General features: G+C 35.3%; 1 protein-coding gene across 10 annotated transcripts in view; it reads left to right on the top strand.

Annotated features, from left to right (window-relative positions):
• The window catches only part of EML5 (EMAP like 5), a 113,930-nt gene that overhangs the window by 19,841 nt on the left and 74,173 nt on the right, over positions 1-19,916 (top strand). For all 10 annotated transcript variants that reach the window (XR_010431463.1, XM_064658934.1, XM_064658931.1 and 7 more), the window contains exons 2-6: positions 1,908-2,067; positions 6,140-6,238; positions 6,799-6,867; positions 10,150-10,335; positions 17,560-17,695. Coding sequence is in view for 9 of the 10 variants with exons in the window: in XM_064658934.1 (XP_064515004.1) it covers positions 1,908-2,067; positions 6,140-6,238; positions 6,799-6,867; positions 10,150-10,335; positions 17,560-17,695 (650 nt within the window). In the remaining variant the exon portion in view is untranslated. The remainder of the gene's footprint in view (positions 1-1,907; positions 2,068-6,139; positions 6,239-6,798; positions 6,868-10,149; positions 10,336-17,559; positions 17,696-19,916) is intronic.

Genomic DNA, 19,916 nt, shown 5'->3' with positions numbered 1-19,916 from the left:
ATTGTCCATGTGGTCTAATATCTTTCTTTCTGTGGTGCCATTGTAAAAATTAGATCATTTTGGATGAAGCATTTTGTTTCCCTCCAGATGCTTTTCCTTTTTCCCCATGAGTACACCATCTGCCTGTGCGTTCTCTGGGAGATGTGCAGGTGTTGGTCAGGACTAGGTGGCAGAACTGAAGTGAAATGTGATAAGTTTTGCCTGCCAACTCCTTTCTGCTTTATTTTTTAATTGCAAAGTTGCTCTTCCAAATAAAGAAGAAGGGAAAAACTAGAAAAACAACTCTGGAATTGGAGTGAAGCAAAGTGGGGAAATGTTGGTTGCTTGATCCTGGTCCTGAACATAATGTAGAGTAGCAGAGGGCAGAAATTCCCATTAAAGAATTGAAAGGTTCAGAGGCTTTTTACCTTTTTAACTTTGAAATTAAAAGTTCTTAGAGTTGTGCATGTGGAATTTGTCAAGTAGTATCAACCAACTGAATTGCTATATTAAAACAGAAAAAATATAGAAGTGTATATATGGTAATATGACTTCATAAAATATTAAGCATCTTCTAATGTGTTTTTTTCCTGACTCTTTTTATATATAGAAAATGTATGCAACTTTTGAGTTAGATATTTATTTTTCTCGTAATTTCCTGGCTAGCTTTAACCTTCCTATTTCTTCTATGTTTATAAACTCCCCTTGTCTCCACCCTTTGAACTTCCCTTATTGAAATCTGTGTTCAGGTGTAAGATCATCTTACCTTTGCAAATGGCTCAACCTTTCTCCTTTCCAAGTGATTTTGAGAAGATAAATACATTTACTATATGTTGTTAGTGGTTCTGTCCAGCAGTCTCTGAAGATCGTTCATTACCCTGTGAGTCATTAGGCTAAGAAATTTTTTAGGCAAATTAAACAGCCAACTTAGGAAATTTTGTTTTCCTGATTTACATGTGGTATTTCTACATCATTTTGGACTGCTGTACTTAGTCTGTGTAGAATGTCATCAAGTAGCTTGTTTGGGTTTCTATTAGAATATATTCTTACCTTTCTGTATTATGAAAGCTGACTCTTCAGACCTCCTGTCCTCCCTTGCAGCTAGCTTGCACAAACAAAATGAAGAACTATCTTGCTGACTAGCATGCTTTCTAGCTTGGTCCCAGATTTGGCAAAATAGTTCTGATGATCCTCAAGTGGACTTTGAAAATACAAAGCTTCTTATAGCTTTGAAATACAAGCTGTAAGAAAATTCTCTGCAATGTTAGAAATGCGGAAAGTAACTAGTTATTCAAAACCAACTATTCCCAATTGTTCTACATTAAAATTAAGGCATTTAGGATAATCTTCATTGCTCCTCAGTGTAGTCATCTGAAGTGTAGTTATTGCATCCAGTCTAAGCTAGTCATGCTTTGGCTTGCTGTACAGTCAGTGGAGAGACAGCTTCAGAAGGCTGTTCATTCCTCTAATAAAAAGGGCATCAAATACTATGTGGAATGAAATACTTTTGGAGATGCATTGATCCATACTCCATTGGTGATAGATATGTAGATAGTTAAACACTAACTTCTGTTGCCCATTGCTTGTGTTTTTAAATGTTAAGAAAGAGAAAGAAAGGGAAAGTAAGTGTGCATGAAAATCTGACCTAATATAATAAATACTTTTGAAACAGAGGATTAATGGCTACTTTGTAATTAGTTTGAATTTAGAAGGCCTGAAGGTTTAAATTGAAGAAAGGTGGTGGTATGTACTGTATTAAGGCAATTTTACAGCCATTGTGGAATCTGTGATAATAAATGACTTGTTAATATTTACTATCAATGAGAAAATATTGTAAAATAATTTTTAAGGGAAAATATTAGTGCAACTAACTAGGTAAATATAAATGCATGTTCCATGCAAAAATGTTTTGTATCTTTTTTTGGCAGCCTTGCTTTGCACCCTGAACGTGTGTTGGTGGCAACAGGTCAAGTTGGAAAAGAACCGTACATCTGCGTGTGGGATTCATACACTGTGCAGACTGTGTCTGTTCTGAAAGACGTTCACACACATGGTATAGCTTGCTTGGCTTTTGATTTAGATGGTCAGGTATGTGATTAATATTCTTTTTTCAAACACTTGAATAAATATTTTATCTGTTAGAAATCTTGTCATGTAGCTTTTCTTGAAAAAAGAAAGTATATTGTCTCAAGTTTTATATGCTTATTCTCAAGTTGAGGAAAATAAAATTACATTATAACGAATGACAAATATTCACATTCGGCAAGAAAAGTATAACTTCAAAAGAGTTTTAAATGACTATAAGGTGGTAGGGAGGTTCTTGTGGTCTGTGGGCCACAGCTCAGGGTTAGACCAAATGGTTGAAGATAGTGGACCCCCTATGCAGGGGCAGATCATGTGCACAGAGTGGTAGCAGTACCATTGGTGTTACTCATCTTGGACTCTAAATATCTTTAGGCAGTATCCCTTCCTCTGCATGCACTGATGGCTCTCCACATTTTGGTTGGTTGCTCAGACTCATTTGTCCTGGATCTAAGAGTCAAGAAAAATGTTTTATTGGATTATAATTTTGTTACTTTAGAACATTCTCTGAGTAGTGAATTGGTTCTCAGAGCTGCTACCTATAATGGAGATTGTTTTTACCAGACCCTTGCTCCTGTGAGTAAAGAGGCTTTCTTGATTGATGTGTTAGAAATGGAAAATACACATTAGGTAGCAGCTGAAAAGGTATTAACTGTGAAAATCCTTTCTGCCGTTGTGCTTTCCTGGTCTACGAAACACTTTCCCTCCCACTCAGCCTTGCAATGGAATACTCAGATTTAGCTGTATTCTCAGTTCCTTTTGCTTGCTAAAAAGGTCAGTATCTTTTAGCAAGTGGGGAATGTATTGTAGAGACCAGTTTCTATCCTTATTAAGAGAATATCAAATGGAGCTCTATTGAACACGAACAGAAGAAAGCCTACTGATAGTTTGTTTCTGTTAAAACATGCTGTAATTGTTGTAGGGAATTTTAAAGTTTGTTGGAATGATCTACAGATTTTATCATTTAGGTTTCTCACAGTTTAGAAAGTCAGCTCCCAGAGTCAGCTTCTTCTTAGAACATCATTTCTACTTCACTGCGATATCTTTTCTCTTGTCTGTGTAAACTCGTGTCACTTCCTCACATAAATGTCCGTAATATCTTAAGGTCAAGATGTATCAAATTAGGATTGAAGTCCCCTAATTTTTTTTGAATGCAGCTAGACATCCCCTGTGTGTATTGGAGGGTTTTGAAGGTAGATCTGTGATTTGTTCTAGGAATACCCAGTACTGATTCTTGTGTCTACAGCCATAAACGGTCAGAATTTAGGCTGTCTGCTTTGCTCAGCATTTCCATATGATCACCTTTTTTCTTGCATTTGTTAGAATTTTGCTGTCTTGAAGGAAAGCTGGATACAGATTTTTCAAGACCTACATCTCCAGAATTGTCTCTCTGTGTGCTGGTTTAAAGGTAAACCGGCAGGGGAAGTGAACCCAACTCAAAGGAGAGATTATAAGTCAGAATAACAATTTAATAAAATAATACAATAAATACGATTATACAGACAAACAATTGGTTTTAACCCACAAAACCCAAATGTATAACCTAGCACCCTGGGGCATGAACAGAGTGGTGTTCGTTGGGCCTCCTGAGTCTAAAGTAAAAGGAGAGGGGAAAAAACCTGTTGGTGAGAGTGCTGTTGCAATCTGGTCAAGAGTGGTGGTTGCAGTCCTCAAGAGTGGTGGTTGCAGTCTGGTTGAGAGTGGTGGTCACAGTCCTCCTCTGGATCCCACGAGTGATTAAAAAAGTCCCAAGACTCCAAGATTTATATATATCCTCCGGTTCAGGCAGGAATGCCCAGTACCTCCCTCAGGGCGGGGAGTTCCACAGTGGGTGTGAGGACAGGAGCATCCTCCTATCTCACAGGCCTCTTAACACCCAGCTTATAGCCTGAGGAGTCAGGCGTGCTCTGGGCAGATGTTATAAATGATCTGTTGATAACAGTTTCTGGGAAATGGCATGGAAGGCTATGGAATAAAGTTTTGGGTTACACCCATACAGTGATGAACTGGTCCCAGCACAAATCCAGTTCAGAAAGATCTGCAAAACACTTTATGTCTTGCCCATCCTTTAAAATCCAAATTTGTCAATCCTTAACCAGTTTTTTTTAGAGGTTTAATGTTTGATGTTAAATATACTTATTTGGCATTATTTGGGTAAGGGTTAGGGTTTAGGGTAAGGGGTTAGGATTAGGGTGATGCAGCCATATACTAAAGTCACAACAAAAGCGATTGCAATATGGATCACAAGAAAAATATGGTTCCTATTACTGATCTCTGTAGGATTATTGTCACGATGCTGGACATCTCCACTAGGAAGGAATGTATGGATTGAAGTGAGGTCAAACCTTCTTCAAAGTTTATTTTATTAGTTGTTCAGGTTTTATCTTTCATATCGGGCTGTGCCACACACATGTTCTCCTTCTCACCGACACTGGTCTGGCACAGGAGGACATTATTTATTCTTTATTGTTCTTTGTTAGTCAGGGGAATCTGATGATTCACTGGTGCAGCTGCGTTATCTAAACCTAAGGTTACCCTTCAGTCTCCCTAATGTTGAGAGTTCAACTCACTTTATGATACTTTATTCTCCAAGCTTGCTGGTTTTTTTTTGCTCTTTGAGGTCTACTTGAGTGTGGGTGTGCTCATTAGAAACAAGATTTTCTAGTTCTTAGGAGAACCAAGAACATTGTTTATTCTCCCTTTTTGAGAGGTCGGTGCCTGGAAAGGCTTCACCCACATTTTTATGATGGGTATGCAGTAATTGTAAAACTAGTCTGCATTTATACACTCACTCTGTAGTAAGACTGGAATTGAACTATTTGGAAGTGTAGCTGGAATTGAAACTGATGCTCCTTCCAATGATGTTTTCAAAAATGGAATAGAAAGGTTAGACTTTGCAGTATTAATAAATAAGAAGCATGGATAGAAATTGTATTTAACTTTTTTATTTTTCTTCTCATAATCTTGGATTTTTTCAGACAGTAAAGAAATTGGGAATAGTTTCCTGTCGTTGGGGTTTGCTTTTGCTTTTACAAACTCACTTTGATAATCTACATAGAAATTGAAAATAAATTTGTCTTTAATGTGTGTAGATATTAACTGCTGAACAGTGAAAAAACTTTGTCTTAAAGATTTGCAAAGCTTTTATTTATCAACATTGAGGTATCACAATTCATGCGTAAACTGAACAAAAATACTCAATTTTCTTTAAAAACCGAACTCAAAATCACTCAACTTCTTTTTATTCAATCCTGTTAGTCTTTCTGTTGAGAATTTCTATAGGAAAAATAAAATTTTGACTGGTTAACAGATATGATAAAAGTTTTGGCTAATATAGTCAATGATTTGTATCAAGAAATCTGTTCAAGGTGTCTTCACAGTGAAGACAAGACAGGCTGCAGAGCGTAGGAAGATCTCAAACTTTTATTTTTCTGTATTTTTTTTGAAAAAATCTTTTTGTCTTTCCTGGTTTTACAGTTTAACTGGTTTCAAACTCTTTCTGAGTATTAAAGACTTCATAAAGACAAATTGTATATTTGGGGTCTTGTTGGATTCTGTTTTGAGAAAAGATTCAGAAATAGTTAATCATACATGTCTTGAAGAATCAAGCAAAAGACTTTTAAGACTTTTAATTGTTTATAATATTTTGTTTGTTTCCAAGAAGATTGAAGAAAATATTTTTTCTTTGTATCTCTTGAACTTGTAATATAAATCATTAAATTCTTCAAGTTATATGCAATTAAACACATATAGTTTCATTAACTTCAGTGATTATTCATTTTTTGCAAATGTCTCCTGACTGTTCCTTGCCATGTGTGCTATATATAATTATGTATATTAAACATTATAAATCATAAATGCATTGTTATCTAAGAAGATTTTCATGATCATGGTGTAACTGAAAAGATGCATCTATGGAAGCTTTTGCACAAGATGTAGCTTATGTTTTCTTCTGTATCAAAATGTAGGTATTGCTTCTAACTTAAATATGTTAGGAAGTTTTTATCATTCATTCAAAATCATGATTCTATCTTTCATTAATATATTGAGTTATTTGTTTACTTTGGACATTTTTTAGCGTTTGGTCTCAGTTGGTTTGGATTCAAAAAACACAGTTTGTGTATGGGACTGGAGAAAAGGAAAATTATTGTCAATGGCTCCTGGTCATACAGACAGAGTAAGTATAACTAAAGGTTCTGAGTGTCAGTGTAATGTTAGTTTGTTAAACTATGTCCGTGTATAATTACTAGAGCTATGTCTGAACAAAAAACGTTTTGTATTTTAGAAATTGAATTTGCATAAAGTTTGGATATGTATTAAGATATATGAAGATATTTAAAATATATGCATTTATTTCTAAAATAAAATGCATAACTCAGCACTTATTTGTGTCTGGTTTGTTGAGACTGTAAGCATGTAGGAGAAGTGCAGATTTAATACACTTCCTAGACCCATATGGGAAATCAAAATGCAAATAGTTGCTTAAATTTTTCTAGTCTGTAAATGAACCTTAATGTTGTTTTATCATGTGTTTTAATTGTTCTAGGGAAAAAAACCCAGAACTCACATGAGCTATACATTGCAATTTCAGTATTCAGTGAGAGGATGAAAAAGTAATTCCAATAGATCCATTTAAAGCATTTCAGACTCTCTGTTAATTTGCTACAAGTTTTTACTGTTTACTGTCCCATGCTAGAAAAGCCATCTTTGCTGACATCCTTGGGTTTTTTTATGCAGATATTTGATATTTCTTGGGATTTATACCAGCCAAACAAGCTCGTCAGCTGTGGCGTAAAACACATCAAGGTAATGAAATAAACGTTAATTCATAAAATATTTAAGATGCAGTAATATATACTCTATAAAATATATAAAAATAGCATCTAAAAGGAATATATGATGATAATATGGAAAGTTCTCTGTAAGAATAATATGGAAAGTTCTCTGTAAGAATAAGTTTACTTTTTAGGTGCAATCCATGCAATCATGGATCACACCTGACTACACTAGACATTTTATGAGATTTATATAGTTGAAAACAGACCCTCTCTGCTCAAAAGAGTTTGTGCCCTGACAGAAGGAAAGCAGTAGGAATGAAACAGTTGTTAGTAGCACTGTATGTCGTGATTGTAATATAACTTAAAATTTAGATTGTCTAAAACATGCTGTTTGAAATCCCTAGTAGCATAAGACAGGATGCACATGTTTAAGGTGAGTCCAGGTACTCAAGTTTCTGATTCTTGAACAGTGAATGAATTGTTGCACTACAGAGGGGAAATGAGTTGAAAAACCTTTTCTTACCATTTGAGAGAGTACAGAGAGTAAGTGGAAGAGAAAGGAAAATGCTTGATCTTTCTTTTAATTCTTTTCCCAGCTGTTACTCATACCTTTATCATTTGGAGCACTCTGTACCTGTTACAGGATTCATAATTTGGACAGTTCATGTCTTTTTCAAGCGTCCTTTCTTTGATCCATGTACCAACTACTGTGCAGAAAAAGCTCCTTTTGCAGCTTTAACTCTGCAAGCAGGTTTATCAATGATTCACTGCCATGAAATATGGCTCCTAAAAAACGTCCCTGCGCTCTCCCAGGCAGTGTTTTCTGTTTTACCACATAACAGCAGTAGATGGCAGCTTGAAAGTTCTGTATTGCTCTTATGTGTAGGTTCCCACGGTGGGGAAAATGTGTTGCTTTTTACACAATGAACTTTTAGATTAATATTTATTTGTGGTTTATGGGAAAAAGTCTTCAATGTGTTGGCTAAATTGCATAAGTCTGATTTGGCAGAGTGTTTAGCATGTCAGTTACATATTTCCATTAGCTTGGTTAATAATGACCTTTTTTTTTACTTCAGGATCTAAGAGGACTTTTATGCCAATAGTGAGCTAATATTTGCCAGCAGTGATTTAGTATATTTAAGATGGCTCTGTGATGTCAAAACATATCTATTTAGATAAGCAAAAGTTTATTTGAACAACTTTTAAAGTTCTTTGAAGGCTTTTTAAATAGCAATAGCATTTTAAGAATAATTGGTGTATCCTGTATCCTTTGAGAAAACATTAAGCAAAAATCTGAATTCTAGAGATTTATAGACATTTGGATCAGGCAAGAGATTTTTGTTGATGAATATTTTTCTTAGACCATGCATTCTTCTTGTTCTTTCAGATATCAATAATTACTTTCAGGTTTTCAGTACTATTATATTTTTCTCACATGATATTTTATACAAATTATAATCCTACTTAAATTATGTAGATAATTCCAAGTGAACTGATACATCACCTACTTCTACATTGGAGCTAAGTGTTTGATTTATGCAGCGATTGTGTGGTTACTCCTGAAACTACAACATAATCTATGTCCTGTAGTCTGTACTTTGGTTAAAAAAATGCTGGTGTCATGGTTTAACCCCAGCCAGCAGACAAGCCCCACACAGCCGCTTGCTCACTGCCCCACCAGTGAGATCAGAGAGAGAATTGAAAGGGTAAAAGCCAGAAAACTCATGGGTTGCGATAAAGATGGTTTGGTAGGGAAAGCAAAAGCCACACACACAAGCAAAGCAAAACAAGGAATTAATTTACAGTTTCCCACAGGCAGGCAGGTGTTCAGCCATCTCCAGGAGACTTGGGCCCCATCACATGTAACAGTTACTTGGGAAGACAAACACCATCACTCCAAACGTCCCCCCTTCCTCCTTCTTCCTCCCAGCTTTATATACTGAGCATGATGTCATATGGTCTGGAATATCCCTTTGGTCAGTTTGGGTCACCTGTCCTGGCTGTCTCTTCTCCCCACCTCCCATGCACCCCCAGCCTCCTCACCAGCGTGGCAGTATGAAAAGTAGAAAAGACCTTGGCTCTGTGTAAGCCCTGCTCAGCAATAACAAAAACATCTCTGTATTTTTAATCCTGTGTTCAGCACAAATCCAAAACATAGCCCCATACTAGCCACTGTGAAGAAAATTAACCACCTCAGCCAAACCCAGCACAACTAGTTAAGATGCAGGGATTTGTCTAATCAGCACATGGTTATTTCTGAATTACAATATTGCTGGTACAAAAATTTGTTCATGTATGAACATATCAGTTCAATATTGAGCAATATCAGTTCATTGTAACTGCTTACATTATCTTGTATTAATTGAAGTCTCTGCTCAGAATTTTGAACTGATTATTAATAACGGAGTGACTTGCTGTGAAATACAGTTTCATAAACATCTATACAGAAAACATGCTGAGACAACGTAAGAGTAACTTGTCAGCAGCGATGAAATAAATGCTTTCATGTACTGTACTGTATTACTTCAACAGCTTCTTGATTTTTTATGCTCACATTTCCATGTTTGGACAGGAGAGTTTGAAATGAATATGCAAGCGTTTCTCTTTTGCAGAGATCTCAGAAACTACAGTGTGTATCATGATATTTAGTTGGCAGTTACTGTGCTCTGACAAGAGACTTTGCATGTCTTTAGTTTAGGAGTCATTAGTACGTGTGGGTCACCTAGGAGGAAATTCACCCTCGTGTGATTGCTGTAATCACATGCTAATGGTTTATTAGAAGGTTCTTAAAAATCTCCCCCTTAGATGGCTGCTTTGTGTGATCAGGCGTTCTGATGAGAAATGATAAGTCAATAATTAAACCAGCTGTTTTCAAACAGAACAAATAGCAGCTTTATCAGAAATCTACATGCTTAGATGACATCTTTAAATGTCTAAAGTAACGTAAAGTACAAATGCAGCATTTGCAATGTGGAAGACTTACGTCAAAGATAGATAAGACAATTCCATTATGAAATGCTTTTAAAAAATGACTTAAAATAAAACTAATTCACAAATTACTATTTGAGAGAATTTTAGTTTGATTTAGTACCCCAAAATTCCTTCCCAACTAGCCTGCTATGCTGATTTTATGGAAAGATAAAGTTGGTTAATAGCATAAAAAGTTGTTAAACAACTGGAGAACGGAAGCATGGAAAAGGCTATAAATGATGATGTCTTTTGCATGCAAAGTACTTTTCTTTCAGATGTACATATTAAATTATAGGATATTAGCAAAATACCTGTCTTTCTAAATCACTTTATGTTACAGTTCTGGAGTTTGTGTGGCAATTCATTGACACCAAAACGTGGTGTTTTTGGCAAAACCGGTGATCTCCAGACTATATTGTGCCTCGCCTGTGCAAGGGATGAAGTGACATATTCTGGTGCATTGAATGGAGATATCTATGTATGGAAAGGAATCAACCTTGTACGGACAATACAGGGAGCACATGCTGTAAGTATATCTCTTTAAATTAATATAAAATGTTAAGCAGATTTCTGCAGAGCTGGAAGGGGCAATGCAAGGTCATCTTGTCTGTGTTCCTAAACAATTTCAACGATAGAGACTCAGTATGTCTTATTTGAACAGTTTTTAGAACAGTATACAGCTTTGAAAAGTGGAGACATCTCAATGAAAGTTTAATAACATTTTTCAAAAGTGCTTGGTAACATTTTAATTGGAATGTTTAATGCAACTATAAAGTGATTATAATTTGGCTATATAAGTTTTGATTATCTTTTCCATATTATTTCAAAGTATATAGTTTTGACATTAAAATAGGTAGCAAAAAAACCCGCTTGGTGCATTATAATCTGATTTGTAGATGCCAAACTATGAGAGTCCTCATTTCCTCTCCTGGTAGTAATTTGATAATATAATGCAAAATTTGACTTAAATTTTGTCTAAGTATCACCATAAAAAAAAGCCAACCAATTTGTTTTACCCTATGAGGCATGAAACTGCTAAGGTCACTTTATAAAGCTATATGATTTGCTGGTTGAATGTTAATTTTTGTTTTGGAAAGCATTGTACTTTCTAGCTAATATTTGAAGTTCCCTTTTTAGCAGTTTAAAATAGTGTGAAAATACAAGCATATGAGTTCCAATATTATGGCTTCAAACTTCTAGGTAAAAATCAATAACAGTTAATTATTCTTGCTTCTAAGAATGTTTTTGTTTTAACTGGCAATGTTGGACTGGGTGGCATGATGTATGTAACTGAAGTATAAGATTCACTTTTTATGATTTAGTCAGGTAGAAAGGAGGGGACTAAGGGATGAATGATATGTGTGTGTTGGAGAGGTTGCAGTCAGTTGTAGTGAGGAGGCTCTTGGTTTACCAAATATTTAGGAACATCATTCAGGATGGTTGCAGCTTTTTGAATGAGCTCATAATTTAAAAGCAACTGCACTGCTTATTCAGAAAGTTGTACAATGACAGTGTACCTGATTATGAATAAAAATAAAGTTATGAAGAACATACGTGTGCAAAACATCTCAGACTATCTTTTGTATTTGAGACTTCTTTATATACGTATGTATATATATATACACACACACAAACATACTGTCCTGTATGCATCTATAGAAATATTAAATATATTCAAGAAAGCATAAATTATGAATCAGGAAGCATGAAGGGACATGTTGGTCTTCAAATATTCCTTGATTCTTACTCTATGACTTCAATTCTTGTTTTAGTTTTCATATTTACTGTTCGGTAGTGTTCTATTCTATGTTTTCCTAAGATGATGTGGACATAGCATGTGCAGACCTGGATTCCCAGAGGAAAAAGTGCACTTTGTTTCCTATCCAAAACTGATGCCAAAATATTCTCTCACCCTGTTTGGTGCTGTAGGAGACAGCTGTCCTGCGTATTAACATATTTGTTATTTGGAGGACTTAGAATTGCAACAGTTTATTTCTCAGAATAATGCAGTGCTTTTCAGCTGTTTTAGTGTGAAATGGCATAACTGGTAAATGTAGGATGATGAGAGCTTGTTGCTTCACTACCTTATGTACTGTGTCAGTTCTTTGATGACCACAAGATCAAACTTGAAGTGCTGTGCACCTTATCTTCTTTAGCATCAGTGGATGGAGCTCAGGTGACCTTGGAGTAGGTCTCATCTAGCCTTCTATTTTTGGCTCTGTCCTGTAGGCTCAACGGAATTGTACTTTGCAGTACTGAAAATTAAGTAGGGACACCAGTCCATGTCTTTGAAATTCATTTTTACAAGAGATTAGAGTCAGTACAAATCTCACCAATTTCCACAGGGGAAAAAAAAAACAAAAAAACCCAAGAATAAAATGTTACCTTAAAAGATAATATTGACAGATTATTATAATCACAACGTGCAGCAACTTGGAATCAGAGTGCCTCTTCAGCCATACTAAATTATTATCATGATATTTTATGGTTCTTTTGTACCTAATTTTATCAATTATGCCCTTCTTGTCTGTCCTTTTGAAAGAAAATGCAAGTGTAAATAACAGCATTTGTGATGCACATATATTGCTAAAGGGACAGGGTGCACATCGTAGGGAACTGATATAAATTTCTGTTCAGTATGCTAGTGTTGAAATTGTTGTCCTTGAATGCCTGTTTATCATCCTGTATCATTACTCCTCAACAAGCTTGAAGTAAACTGTAAACTTTTTGAAGGAAGACATGTCTCAGTAATTACTTAAATACCATGTATTCCTCTCTTGCAGCATGAACAGTAAATATCTGAGATGCTGGAAAGCATTTTCTAAAGCATGTTAGTTATGTGGAGATATAGTCCATCTCCACAGTTATTAAATTATTATTAAGGAAGTTGTCTGCATTAATAAAGAAAACATGTTCTTTTCGTAGGTTGGCTATCTTTGTTACAATTGTTACAATTATCCAAGCTAAAAAGACATTTTTTATTTTAAGAATAATTCCATGTGAAAAATAAAACATTCTCTCCCAGTGTAAGCAACCAAGGAAACGGCTAGCAACTTTAGCACTAAGAAGCAAAATAAGAATTCTTGATTAAGTGAGTTTATCTGTCTTCTGTCACAGCGATACTGAAAACTGTAGAGACAGGAAAGTAGAATTTCCTGCAGTTTCCTATCTGAGTTTGAGTAGAAACAAAAAGTTGAAAGCAAATAGGTTGGCATGACTGGAGAATTAGTTGGAAAAGGATCGAAGAGTCCACTTAATATAGAAGTAGGAATGAAAAGTAGGAAAACATGGAAATGAGTAGGGCTTAGGAGTAAAGGCACACAGTTCATATGCAGGGAACAATGGATAGCAATGGGAAACTCCGACTCTAGATTTGCTGATGCCTCCTAAATAATAATACTAATAAGGAAAGTTTTAAAAGGGAGAAAGAAAACAGCAACATGAAAGCCTGTGTAAATTCACTGGTAATGGTAATACTCCAGGAGGTTATTTGTAGGCAATGCATCTGACTCTGGAAAGTTAACATATACCTTGACTAATTAAAAAAAAAAAAATCTTTTACTAGATGTCTCATTTTTGTACTAGTGCAAAGAACAGACTATAGAATCTTCTACTTATCATTTTATATGTTCTAAATTCAAGGTAGCCCATGCATATAGATGTTACTCGGATATTAAAACAAAATTGTATGCTTATTTAACAACGCTGTATGTTTTAAAGATTCTTGTGCGATATGACCCTACCTTGAATAGTAAATGTACATAAGATGCTTTTTCAACAGATGAATAATTAATTTTGAGATAGTCTTTCAGAGGTACACATTAAAGTTGTGCGGATTGATGTCAGAAACTGAGGTTAAATAACAAGCTCGAGGTTAAATAACAGGCAGTCTGTTAAAACTATTGCACGCCTATGTCGGTTGGCTGGATACTAATTAAATATAGATGGAAACAATATAATGAACTTAAATGAATGGCTTTAAGCTGGTATCATGTACCAACACATGCAGTATTTTCTCCTACTGCTTAGAGTAATCGTTGGTTGAAACATAACTGTCCACTTACGTCAGCCAGTGAGAGATGTATAGGCAACTGTTTTAAATTGTTAGAGTACTATGTGCATTTTTAGACTGTTTTATGAGTGATTTGTTAGATAGGAGGATTAAAAGGTAGTGTCTCTCCACTGTAAACTTACTGTCATCTGTCTTAAATGTTTGCAATCCATTTCCTTACTATGCAGTATATATTGGGAGAGACAGTGTCTCAGAGTAAGTGCCCAACGTATGTGTTGCTGTACATGCTTTACAAACATCCAAGTCCTATATTGTATCTGGGAGTAAAAAGGAGGCGTTGGAGTTCTTTTTGAATCGGTATAATGTCTCTGTTCTCCATGTTGCTCGGTAGTAGTCAGTTGCTTCTGAAGTTTCCTTATGATTTTTCAAGCTTGGTCCTAATTATAGCTGACTGCAGTCATGTGTTTTAGGAATTGTGTAGTCACAGTTAGTGTGGTGGATTTTATATAAACAATTACATTTAGATAAATTAGCACTTGATTTTTGTCCATGGGGGGCAAAATAGGTCCGGCAGCAATAGAAAACCAGAAACTACCTCAGTATTGGAAACTTCTTGGATTCAAGCGGTGGCAAAATATTCATGCAGTAGAGACCATCCTTGTCAAGTTCTTCTTTCAACTATAATTTCTGGTAGATCTGGGCATTTATTTCTTTATTTGCTCTCAGTCCACTCGTTTGTTTTTTTTTTTGAATTTGAGAGAGAACACAGATGTGATACCAGCTGGTTATGTTGGAAAAAACAGGAAATATTCAGAATTCTGAGAAAACTGCTGATCAGTTTGAGATGTTACTTCCAGAATTTCAAAGTTCATTAGGAAGCGTAATGAAAATTTATAAAAGAAAATGCAGTCTGTATATCAAGCTTCATAACCTTTCAGATGGAAGACTTTGATCTACACCTTTTATTTTGATTCAGAAGCACAGTTGGTCTTCGTGGCTCGTGTTCAATTGGATTTAAAGAAGTCAGTGCAATTGTTTGTCTCTCATTACTGCTAGAAGGCTTTTGACCATCAAGAATCACATTATGTTAATAAAAATTTCAGGCTAAAGGATTAAGAGAAGCATGAAGACTCCAAAGTTGATTTGCATTATAATCTTGACAGTTTCTGAAAGCAAGGATTTAGGGGAGGAATTGACAGGCCAAGCTACCCCAGTAAAGAATCTGTCTTTTCCCCATGAAGTGTGAACCTAACAATTATATGAAGAATAGCAAAGCTCAGCTTTTTCCAGTAAATACTTACAGTCCCCATTAATAAGGGACCTTTTTTATAGTTTTTATCTAGTTCTCTTATTCCAGTGGCACAGAGACTGAAATGAGAGCGTCCTATTGCATTTCAAGAGATTGAGCAAGCACAACATCTGCCAAATCTCCTTGACAACCAGTATGTCCTTTTCAAGATAAGGATATTCTGTGAAATGGAAAACAGATTAATGCTGGATCCACTTGATCTTATCCTCAGAACACTCAGCCAGCTTCCCACATCACCAAATGTCTGATTATTTTTTTAGTACTGACTAATTAAATAATGGATTTTGGAAAGAGTTAATTAGAGAAAAGAAAATGATTCTATTATCAAGGTTGCATTCCAAAAAGAGCCTTTAAAAGATTTAAACTTGGGCAGAATTCAGTATATGGTACAAAATGAGCCAAAATTTCTCTAGCCTTTTATTTGTTCCATGACACTAAAATCATAAAGGTTGGAAAAGACCTCCCAAGATCATCAAGTCCAACTGTTAACCCAGCACCACTGTGTTCACCCTATCCACAAGTGCCACATCCACATATTTTTGAACACTTCCAGGGATGGTCACTCCAGCACTTTCCTGGGCAGCCTGTTCCAATGCCTGGCAACCTTTTCAGTGAAGAAATTTTTACTAGTATCCAGTTGAAACCTCCCCTGGTGCAACTGGAGGCCATTTCTTCTCATGCTGTCATCCCCCACTTTGCTACAATCTCCTTTCAGGTAGTTGTAGAGAGTGATAAGGTCTCCCCTGAGCCTTATTTTCTCCAGGCTAAACACCCCCATTTCTCTCAGCTTCTCCTCATAAGACTTGTTCTCACAATATTAAAGGTTGATGCGGTAAAACAGATAGACATACATGGAGAGAAACAAATACAGTTTGTGTTGTATTTTTGAAAATCTCTAGGCTCCTAAAGAAACAGAAAGAGGATTTTCAGGACGTTGGAGATAATGGGAGTTAACTTCTAATCTGCTTATGACTTAAAAATTCCACTACATTTCTGTTTAGACACATACTGCTCCTGAAAATGTCGCCTGTCATAAAAGTCTCTTTCCTGAGGATGAACATGACATGTTAAAAAATTGAGTTCTGTCACCATAGTCTTTCAGTTTTGATTGTCATTTGACCTTCTAGTAATGATAGGCTTTTTTTTTGTGAAGGCCAAGAGATTTCTTTTTCCTCAACTTGAAAAATTATATCCTTGTTACCTGATGTTAGAGAAGCAAACATAGTCCATATTTTGTTACAACTAGTCCATTATGATGTTTTTCTTAGTTGTAATTTAAGAAGAAAAAACATGCTGATAGGAGAGAATAGTAACGAGTACCTTGGAATTCTCGTAAGTCACAACACTGTACCTGATTTGTTCTTTGAGTGTACAGCTTTGTTTTCCCCCAAAAGCCAATCTCTCCTTTGCAAATTGCTTTCATCTTTAGGGTTAATGTGTATCATTACTGTAAAATCCAGACCCCTAACCAAACTATTGGAAGTTTACATTTACTTCTTTACTAAACTGAAATTTCAGAACAATATTATAGAAGATATATGTATATTATTGGCTGTTCTGCCTTCTTTTGGACAGGACTTAGAGACAGATTTTCTCTTTCATTGTTTCTAATGCTCTCTTGTTTATTTTTGTCATAGCTGAATATTAAATACTTTCAATAAATATAGAGCAATTTTTTTAACTTCTCATAGGCTTATCAGTTAAAGTTGCCCTTTCAGTAGCTTTGCTTACTGAAATGTGTGAGCTACTTCTCAATTTGAGATTAGTAATTAAAAAATCCCCAACAGTGGGTGTGTAAGGTATGTATCATGTTAAATCACATATGGTGTCCACGTGACTACAATATCTTTTTTTTAATATTACATATGTCATCCTTGCCTCTTTGTTATCCTGAAGAAAACATGGATCAAGTGAGTTGAAGAAAATGGGCTAGGTTTTGTTTCCTATTGTTCACCTTTAAAATAACAGCTTATTATGCATTACAGAGTAATCGCTGTTTTTCTTATGTTTTGTTTCTAAACTTAAGTTTAAAATCAGTCTTTATTGGCTTAATATGTAAAAAAATCCCAGATGCTTTTTGTCTTGTTTTATAGAAGCTGAGTAATAGCAATAAAGGCCCTAAACCAAGCCTAGCAGAGATCACAGGATATCTTCATGCTGACATTTATTAGAGTTGGACCAGGTCCTAAGGCAAGAGGATATGAAACTGAACTCTTTCTAAGAATAAAAAGCAGCGTCACTATGATGATGATTATTAGCATGAAAGCATTATTGCAATAATTGTCTTACTGTTTGTCACTGAATATGAATTCTGCTTGTTGTGAGTTTTTATCTGTTTCTGACTCTCTCATATTTAAAGCTTTTATTAGTTGCATACTGGTTTCTCTAATCTATGTATATTGTTAAAAATAACTTTCTTCTCTCTTTAGGCAGGAATTTTCAGCATGAATGCATGTGAAGAGGGTTTTGCCACTGGTGGCAGGGATGGCTGTGTTCGCTTGTGGGACTTAAATTTTAAACCAATTACTGTGATTGATCTCAGGGAAACAGACCAGGGATATAAAGGTAAACAGAAGTTTATCACTTTCAATATACCAATAAGGTAGGAAATTTGTCAGTGTTTTGAACAAGAAAAGACTTGAAAAACCAAAAAGATTGTTTCGTGTATGTTGCTGTAAACTATTTGCTAGAAATGGAATAAATCATGCCCACTAATGTGAAGGTCACATAGTCCTTCAAAGTTACTGTAAAACATATGATGAAGATTCAACTTTTTATGCACATTGTCTCTAGACCACAGCAGCTTTTAACAAGGGACAGTAATGCTTAAAGAGAACTTGGAAGAGACAGTAGGATCTACAATGTAAACCAACAGAGTCCAAAACTTGTGTTTGCTAGTTATTCAAATTTTTATTAAAACTATTTGGAAGTTATTTATAGTTTTGCGGTACTTAGAACACTGCTTACATAGAACACTGCTTACGTATGCCTACGACTTCAGTTACAGTTTGTCATGCTAAATTTTTACGTAGAGTGTTCTAGATATTGTTGCTGTAATGATTTAGGAAAAGAATGCAAACATATGCTGAAGCACTACTGTCATTTACAATATTGCTTTTGTTGGCATTTGGTTTTCTTTGCCCCCAGTCACTTTGTTATTTTCTAGTATCTTGCCAAGAATTTGAAAATGTGGTAGAATGTCTGATGGCAATCAGATACTCAGGGTCAATACATAACATGTTAAGTCTTTGTATGCTGTAATTGATTTTGTATTCCCACCAAGATTGTGAAATACTGCAACAAGATTCAATACATTCCATTTTAAATATGCCCTGTAGTAGAGAGGCTCTGTTTTAAATTTGAATTTACTCAGCTGCTGTTTCTCAGCTCTGTTGCATGTAAATGAAAGCTGTGGGAAAACTCTTTTCCCTTGTAAAATGCCCATGACAGAGCTAATAGATTTTTTTGAACACTTATCTTTAATAAAATCTGTTTCTTGAATTTTTCCCCTTTGCTTTTTTTTTCCTTCTTGTATACTTTTGAGGATTGCCATAATGACCTGTCCTTTTACTTATTTTCTTAATTGCATTTTTTGCTGCTTCTATACCTTACCACTTGGTAATTTTTCTTGTGAACATAAACTCAAGATCTGTATCCTTGTGAATGGCTTGCAGCAATTAGTTGACTCTACACATATTCTCCAGGTAGTCACATTGTATTTCAAAATGTCTCCCTCCACCACAGGAAGTTCCAAATTACTGAAACAAGTATCTTAATCATCCTTTATCAAAGATGTTGGTTGTTTCTTTTTTTTTTAATCACTGTAGAGAGAATAGCCATATAATGTCTAAATTATAGGACTGGATGATAAGGTGGTTATATTCATCAGTACAGTCAACAGATCAAATCTGTAAAGCAAAACAGATGCTGTAGGGGGTCAGAGTAGAACAATATATATGCATTTTGAGGGGTGTTTGAGGGCTGTTAGCTCTAGTCTGGTTCAGCAGACTGAAAATTGCATTGCAGTTGGAATGCACTGAGTGGACTCCTGGAGCACATTGTTCTGTTTCATGTGGAGGGAGTCTTATTTGTGCATTTGAAGGCTATCTTGTAATGCAAAGCTTGTTAAGTAGGCACAGTCAGGATCTTTGCTTTGAGAGAATCTTTGCTTTGTCAGAATTAACACATCCATGTAGATGCACCACACTGGCCTACTAACCCACCATTCCCTGTTTGTGAGTCATTCAGTTTCTTTCCAATGTAAATTTAATAACATAAGGCTTTTCTTTTCCTTCTACATAGTTAAAAATATTTTTCAAAAGAACATCAATCTGGACCATTACAATATTCCTTTCTCTTATTTGATATATATAATTTTGTCTCACATATTAATCCAGAGTAGCTTTTCAAAGATATTCTTGAGTGAGTGCTTAGGCAAAGTTAATTAGGTCAGGCATTGCCACCATCTGGTTATGAGCATTTCAAATTGGCAAAATTGAGTTGCATTATCAGAAGGTAATAAATGCAGCCTGTTTTAAAAGGTGCCTATTACTAAAATCAGGCACCTAAGACTGGGTTCTCAGTGTAAACTGTCTTATCTTCCATTCTATTATTCCTGACCTTATCTACAAACAACAACTGTGAGTGCTTACATTCACTATAAGCCTAAGAGCTAATTTAGTTGTTAGAAATGCTGTTAAATTCCATCATAAACCCTTTTAATCTCTCTATATGTTGTTTCACTTTGATTTAGTATTATTTTTTTGTTTAGTGGGCAAAAATACTT

Source organism: Pseudopipra pipra, chromosome 6 (genome assembly GCF_036250125.1).
Source record: "Pseudopipra pipra isolate bDixPip1 chromosome 6, bDixPip1.hap1, whole genome shotgun sequence".
NCBI classification, from domain to species: Eukaryota; Metazoa; Chordata; class Aves; order Passeriformes; family Pipridae; genus Pseudopipra; species Pseudopipra pipra.
Note: the sequence above shows the minus strand (reverse complement) of the source record. Positions and strands in the feature narration are given on the sequence as shown.